Genomic DNA, 8,272 nt, shown 5'->3' on the forward strand with positions numbered 1-8,272 from the left:
ATTAAATCTGTTCTGAATTAATTTTATTTACTAGGATTTTTTATAAAACTTGAATTATTGGCAATTTATGTTTATTTGAATTGATTTTTTTCATCTATGCAAAGAATTTCTTATTATTCCTAAAGTTATTAAATGTTTGGCTAATATTTAACTAATTTGTTGTCATGAAATCAGATTGGAAGAAAAGTTTCATGATTTGACTTAGGTAAAAAATTCCATAAAAAAATAACGGAAGTAAAGTCTTGATTTGTGTGGAATTAAATTGAATAACCATTGATATTAATAGATTGGTTGATGTTTATTATTGTTATTGAAAAATAGATAATAAAAATTGATCACTATAATTAGTATGACTTGAGAGAGAATATCATTTATTTTAGGATTGTTCAACTATTGTATATATATTTAAAATTGGATTATAACTCAAATGAATTAAATATGATTGATTTAAGTGAATTCAAAATATCTTAATAATAAATTAATATTATATTTTCTTGTTATTCTCTCATTGTTGAAATTAGATTAATTAGTTTAATTATATTTAGGTTTAGTTTAATCACAATTTTTTTGAATAATTTAAATAATAATAGGGTTAACCAATTTTGGTACTTAATATATAATTTTAGTAAGAACAATATCTTATTCACTATTTTATTACTTGAGCGATTTCGTGTACTTGTGAATTTGTCTATCATGTACTAATATTACAATGATATTTTATTCTTTTTATATGTTATTTTTTCCTATTTAGGTTTTTCACATTAAATTTTGTATTCATTTGTGTGATTAATAGTTTATTTGTGATTCGTTTTTGATTCAAAATCATAACAAGTCCAAGTGAGCTACGTTATAAGGCTGCTAAAAGAGTGTTTTGATATGTCAAAGGGTCCGAGGATCTGGGAATTTGGTTTAAAAATCAAGGCTGATCAGTTAAACTGAGAGTGATTGTGTTGGTTCTAAAGATGACATAAGTAGCACATCAAGCTATTTGTTTACAATTGGTTTAGGTGTGTTTAGCTGGAATTCTAAGACGCAAGGCATTGTGGCTCAATCAACTGCAGAAGTTAAATATGTGGCTGCACCAGCTGCTGTTAATCAAGCCATTTGGTTGAGGAAGATCATGCCTGATGTCTCACAGCTGCAGAAAGGTGCAACAGAAATCCTTTGATAACCAATGAACATTTGCAATTGTTAAAAACCTTGTCTTCCATAGAAAAACAAAGCACATGAAGATCAAGTATCACTTTATGAGAGATGATAAAAAAGAAGAACTCGAGCTAATTTACTGCAACTCTGAAAATCAGTTGGTTGACATCCTAACTAAGGCTTTGCCTAAGGTAAAGTTTGTAATATTAAGGAGTTGGTGTTTTCAGCAAAAGTCACAAGGAGGAGTTTGAAAGTTGAAACTTTTGCTGTCCAAATGTAATAATTATTTTTTCTTTGAAATCTAACTTAAATTGTGGAAAGTTTCTTGGACAATTTTAGAATAATCTTTAGTTTGTCGAGGAGCGAAAAATCAGGATCAATTAGGTGGTTACGTTGCACATTTTAAGAAAACATGTTTTGTACTATATATATATATATATAGTGTTATTGATAAATGAAAGTGAAGTTTTTTTGCCTCAGTTTTAGCCTACTTTTTCTTCCTCAACGTATTCAAACCAATAATATGCTTATATAGAACCTATATGTTGCACGGAAACGCCTCATTCCCATTTTCAAAACGTTTTTCATTTTCATTTCGAATCTTATTTATATTTATTTTTTTAGAAGGATATTCGTTGCATTTCCGTTTCCGGTTCCGTATAGAACATGGTCCTGTCATTGTGCATCTCCTTTTCTTCTTCACACATTTGATTTGGGACGCCACGCGTGCCTCGGAAGTACAAAAATAATTTTGCCTAATTAAGTTATGTGGGTTCAATTGATGAGCCTAAACAGAAGGCCTATTTACTTTGGACTAGCGAGTAGCGATAATAGGAGCTTCATATATATTTCTGAATTCATGAAACACACAACATTCCTTTGGAAGAGGAATGTAAAAGGACATGATGGATGAGGTGAGAAACAACTTCTGTAGGAGTCGTAAATTACTTTGCTAAGGACAACAAACTAGTTAATCCCAAATAACTCAATGATTCGATGCAAAACCTCGGAAACCTTGTAATGAGGATCCATGCGGAATTTGATGTTCGACTGGATCACAATGTCATGAGACATCTTGCCAACCGCACCACATAAAATGAGAAAGCCGACACAACTAATGACGCAAACGGCAACGGCGAGACCCATGGAAGTGGCCAAAACAGCAAAGCTTCCGGTGATGAGAGAAACCATCATTGCCACCAAGGATACGACGAGGGATTTCCAGCCCCAGGTAAATCGTTTGAACTCCTTAAGCTGCCATAAGTAACAAAAAGTCTGAAAGTTGGATGAGACCAAAAGGAGAATCAGAGCAGAAATGGAGAAAGTCACAGCCATTGTGTTGGAGATGACAAATGCTTTGAAGGCCGCTTTTCTGACTAGAACTGCCATGCCTTCGTTTGGGCCTTGGTTGCCGTCGAAGCCGCCGGGGACGGTGAAGCTGGCGGCGAAGGTTACGGTTGCTACCAAGGTGACCACTAGGATTATGGTGCTGTGAACTTTAGTGAACTGTTCATCCATTTTCTCCTTACCTTCGTTTGAAAGACGCCTCAACTTTTCTATCCTTTCCTTGTCTTCGGAGATTATGTTTCTCCGGCCCAAGGGAGCGTTTGCGTTGATTAGTTCCATGATGTTCTCCTGCATTTTGTTTCAAAAGATTTGAAATTTAAACTAGCTATAATTAAATGAACCCGAATATATTGTGATATTATATCTCAAGTAATAATCACGAATCAAAACCCACTCCTACCAAGCCACATTAATTGAACTCCATTTACTTACCAGCAGACTCTTTAATTTTTTGTCATGCAGTTGGAATGCAGTACATACATAATATCCAAAAATTCCATTTGGTTTCAGCCTATTCAGCCCAACTACTTTGATTCGAATAACATCATTATTCATGATACAATATATCTTTTTTGAGTGTCAATGAAAATATTGAGCACAAATGTTTTAGCATATATATGTAACCTTTATACCGTGAACTTGATTTTGGCAAAAAAAATTTCACTTGATTTATATTGAGCTTATTTAATAATTATATATTAAATCTATTTTGAACAAATTAACCCTATCTCCTAAGTCTGACAGACTTTCAGAATTTGTTTTTCATGCTGCCTACATTTGGCTTTCTTTAAAAACAAATTAAAGTTCCACCTAATTTAGGATTTTAAGAGTTAAGTACTTATTATCAATCATATATGTAAGATATTAAACAAAAATGCTATATATAGCTGAATGGAACTCTTTTATAGAATTCTAATTCAACTAATGAGTGTCTTTTATGAAATTCTAATTAAGGAAGTACCAAAAGCATGGGATTATGCAATTTGATAGCATATAAAAGTAACAAATCTCATAAAACCAATTCTCAAGTATCATGGATGTGTGGATAAAGCATATTACCCAGGCATATAGATGGGAAAATTTAGCATCTTTAATTAATTAATTACCTCATTTAAATTTGCATTCTCAAACACTATTGCGTCTATTGGAGTTCGATTTTTCTTGTTAAATGCACCTTTATTTGCTGCGCGATGCCTTATCAGTTCAGGTGCGTTGCAATAGGAAGTTGCAAGTAGATGAAGAGGTGTATTCCCATCTCTGTCTTTCTCGTTGAGCAAATTACTAACGGGAAATGTGGACTTGAAAAGTTGTTTGATCATATCACTATTTTCATTCTCTATTGCAATGTGAAGAACATTTTGACCCCTCTCGTTGACCATCTCCCAGCAATCAGGGCAGCGTGACCAAAGCTCTTGCATCATGCCAAATGAGCCCCATTTAGCTGCTAAATGAAGAGCTGTCATCTTGTCAGCGTCGTTTGCAGTGAGGTGTGCTATGGATTCGTCCGTGTCAAGAAGTTGTTTGGTTATCGGTACCACGTCAAAACGCGCAGCAAAATGGAGTGGCGTCCATCTGTTGGAGTCTGTAATTCTGATCAAGTCTCGATTCTTTTCTAGTAAGTTTCTCACACAATCTGATAAGTAAAAATAAATCAAAACATGCATAGTACTTAATGGGCATTTGCTTCTAATTAAAAAAAAATGAAAAAAAAATCTGTCACGAGTCCTATTATTTCCGTTATGAACATATTAGAAAAGAATAAATTAGATTCAAGGAACATAGTACTTGAGCACTTGGCAATCACCGCAGCATGCAAGGCTGTTCTTCCATTTGGGCCGCCATAAGCATGATTTCTGCGCGGTTCTGCTAAGATTGCTGAGACGATCTCATGGTAGTCCCTCTCGGCAGCCAAGTAAAGTGGAGTCTCTCCAGCGCTGTTAGCGGCGGCATAGGACAAGTCTGGATCTTCTTCTAGCAACAACCTAACTACACCAAGATGATTGTTGCGAACAGCCTCGTGCAAGGCAGTGTCTTTCTCCTCCAACGTCTTCATCCGCAAAAGCTCAACGTCGCTCTCAAGATCTCGTATTTTCGAAAACTCAAGAAGCACCCGGACTGTAACGGAGCACCCTCTCCTGGCTGCAATATGAAGGGCAGTCTCCCCTTTGGAATTCACCTGCCTAACTAGAGATTGCTCCCGAATGAGCATTGTTCTGACACATTCTTCGTTGTCCTGAAATTGGGCGGCCACATGGAGGACAGTATTTTTTCTTGGGGTCAATTGATCGTGGAGCTCGACCTGGTCTCGCTCGAGCACTTCAGTAATATTATTGCCTTCCATGGCTGCCTTGTACAGTGCGGGATGCATGAATTGATTTGTTTCAGGTCACGAGTTAAAGAAAAATGGAGGAGGGGTTAAGCTATAGTACTGTGATGGAATTGCAATATATAGTTGAGATAAAGTGAAGGAATTATTGAACTTCGTCAAGAATCTAAAGTGAAGAGCACTTGAATATTGCTCTGAGCTGGTGTACTTTCAAAGCACGAGTGGCATTTTTTGTTCTGGGCGGGGGAAGAGCGTAATGCTAAAGTGAAAAATAGAATTAAAGTAAGATGTTATCGAGAGATGCCAATTTTGAAGTTGTGTGTAACAGAAGATGTATGTATGCTGGCGTACACCCTGGATCCCCTGTGTAAAGTATAATATTGCTCGTATGAATGATAAGGAATAATTACATGTCATATCCATAAACTATAGAAATCTTACGTAATTCACATAATGCGATTAAATAAACATATATCTAGATTCATCAAGACTTCAAGCCCTAAAGAGAATTCTCTATTGATAACGAAAATATCAGAATTTGATTTTTTCTCCCTTAACACCAATCATGATAATAGATATAAAATATAATCATATTTTTTTTTTTGTTTTTGTGTTGGGTAAATAAAGGATTAAACCCCAATTTATAATCATAGAAGCAGTATTTCATCAAGACTATCAAAAGTTATACACATCTTATAAATCAAATTAAATTTTAAACTAGTCAATTATCTTATTAAATTCTTTAATTATCTTATTAGATTAATATTATCATATATGATATTTAACTTAATTATCAATCAGATAAACGTCATAATATTTGATAAGATATTTACTTCAACTATCTTGTAAGATATTAGATAATTGTTAATCATTTATCCGATAACATATTATCATCAATTATTATGTGGGGGTAGAAGATAATTTTTATATTCTCTCATTTGGTTAATGTGATATTATCATTATGGTTTAATGACAAAAACTAATGTGCACAAAAATCATTCTTAAAATTCTCTTCACTTTAGCTATCAAAATATCATTATTAAGTTAAAATATTAATTCAAGTCATGCTTGTGTGTCAATTTTACTGACATAATCCCTTTAATGGAACACAACACTAACTTTCAAGTGCTACTGTAACATATTTCTGGTGTCATTTTCTGTACATAATGAGTAAAACTGTCATTTTCGGAAAAAGAAAGTTGCAGAGAAAACAGCATCTTGGAAAAGCTGAACTGCCAAGAAGCCAAAGGAACAAAAGAAAATGTGAAAAAGTAATGAAGAAAACATTCAAATATTCAAAACTAATTAATCCGGAAAATTTGGGAATATCTTTGAAGTTGGTCGCCGATAATTTTCAAAAGAAAACTAATTAATGCCTTATCATAAGTCTGAAAGAAGAAAGAAGAAAGATTTTCAAAAGAAAACTAATTAATGCCTTATCATAAGTCTGAAAGAAGAAAGAAGAGAGATGAAAGAAGAAAGAACCTGAAAAGGCCTAAGCGAGGTATTCAATCTCATGAGAGGCAGCCATTTGCAGAGTTGGTGACTGAAGTTGGATGGCGCTCACGACAGCTGACTTCGAGGCGTCCCGTCCGCTTCCATGCTGCCTTTATAAGAGTGGAACTGCAGGGGTAGTTTGGTCATTCGTGTCTATCTTGGAATTTTTCAAGAAAATTCTATTTACAGCCACCTAATTTACTTTCCACGATTACTTTTAATATACCTAAAATACTCTCATTTGAAAACTTATTTTTACTCTTACTATTGAAGTCACTTTCTTCCTCAATAAATTGCCTGCAAGCTACCGTACGCGGCCACCCATTCTCGTTGAAAATGATATGGCAAAAACAAAAAAATGGATGTAAATACAACCATGGAATAGAAGGAATGACGATACATCCAAACACATACATAGACACACACACACATATATATATACACACACACACAATTGGAGAATCGAAAATCACCAGGGAAGCGGTCAAAGAAGAAGATCAGCCATGGCGGCGGTCATACCAATCTGTGCCAACCGTCTTTCATGGCCCTTCGAGCCCCAGGGTTCGGGCTCATGTCGAAGAAGACATTTGGGTCGTCTTTTTTGGCTAGAGAAGATGCGAACAACGGGGTTCAACGCCATGCTTATGTCACCTGAGCTTTTTGTTCTCATTTCCAAACCCCCATCTCATCTCCCACATCTCAATTCAACAATAATCTCAATCTTAATTTGCCTTTTCACTTATTAACTCTTGAGATCTTTTCAATTTATTTTTTCTTTCTTTCTCTCTCTCTCTTTTTTTTTTTCATTTTGGGGTTGTTGGTTGAATGTTTTTGGGTGTTGTGGATTTAATTAAAGTTTTCAAGAAACTCGGATCCAGAGTCGTGGAGGTGTAAACGGATGGACGAGAAGAAGTGGTGGTGATGGGAAGTTGCCAATGGGAGCTTTGCGATGATGGAGGCCCCATTCCTAACGATAGCCAACAATGATAGTCGGGTGTGATGATGGTGTGTGCAACGAGCAAGTGGTTGTGTATAGTAAAGGGTATTGTTGAAAAATAGTGACTGTAAAGAGTAATTATGGATAGAAGCAATTTTAAAATGAGTGTGAAGAACAAATTAGGTAGCTGTAAATAGAATTTCTTAATTTTTTATTTTAAAGACCATAATGGGTTGGTAAAAGTAGTAAATAACATGTTGGTCCTCCCATCCCATGGTATGTATGGTATGTTTTAAGGTAAGTAATGCAGGATATTTTTATGACTTGTTTGGCCGTCGTTGTCCGTATATCTTTATTATCTTTTCTTTCACAATTTTTTTAATTAATAATCAAGATGAGCCATGTCCCAACAACCGCAACAGCAAAAACAAACCCATCAGCAGCTAGGGCATCGGGCTCCTACCTCCCGCGACCACGGTTCGAGTGGGGCCCGTGGGAAGGAGGTCGCAATGGAGGTTTGAGATGCTCCTGCTGCGGGCTGAAGAGGAGGCCTAACCAGCCGTAGCAGAGGGAGGACATCAGGGCTAAAAGGGCTAGGGTCCCTGAGAAGGAGCTAGCGCTGGAGGCCCTACCAGGAGAGGTCTTTGTTAACTCCCTCCTGGATTCCATGCCCGACCTCTTGGGCGCGACCTCGAAGCCCCTCGACGACTCAAGGCTAAAGGGGATCCCTCTCTGCGATTTCATGGTCCGTCATAGTTTGGTGGTAAGTGAAAATTTTTTATACCTTGGTTCCTTAGTTTGCTTTTTAATGGGCTAACCTTTCTTCTTTCACAGGCTTCCCTTACTACCATGAAGCTCCGAGCTCAGTACAAGGATTTTCAGGTGCAGCTTCAGACGGTGAGCACGTCCCTTCAGGCTGAAATAGTGAAGCTTAAGGAGAGGAATGATGCTCAAAAGGCTGAAATAACGAAGCTCTCGGACGAGAAGAAAGCTCTCCAGGTCGAGCTCCTCGCTACCCA

General features: G+C 36.2%; 1 protein-coding gene across 1 annotated transcript; it reads right to left on the bottom strand.

Annotated features, from left to right (window-relative positions):
• Window positions 1–2,112: 2,112 nt before the first annotated feature.
• Window positions 2,113–4,834, bottom strand: LOC127801514 (ankyrin repeat-containing protein ITN1-like). The gene is made up of 3 exons (XM_052336725.1): window positions 4,279–4,834; window positions 3,600–4,126; window positions 2,113–2,781 (listed from the first exon to the last, which is right to left on the bottom strand). Exons 1-3 carry the CDS (start codon window positions 4,832–4,834, stop codon window positions 2,113–2,115), a joined length of 1,752 nt encoding a protein of 583 aa, XP_052192685.1.
• Window positions 4,835–8,272: the final 3,438 nt, after the last annotated feature.

Source organism: Diospyros lotus, chromosome 5 (assembly GCF_014633365.1).
Source record: "Diospyros lotus cultivar Yz01 chromosome 5, ASM1463336v1, whole genome shotgun sequence".
Lineage (NCBI taxonomy): Eukaryota > Viridiplantae > Streptophyta > Magnoliopsida > Ericales > Ebenaceae > Diospyros > Diospyros lotus.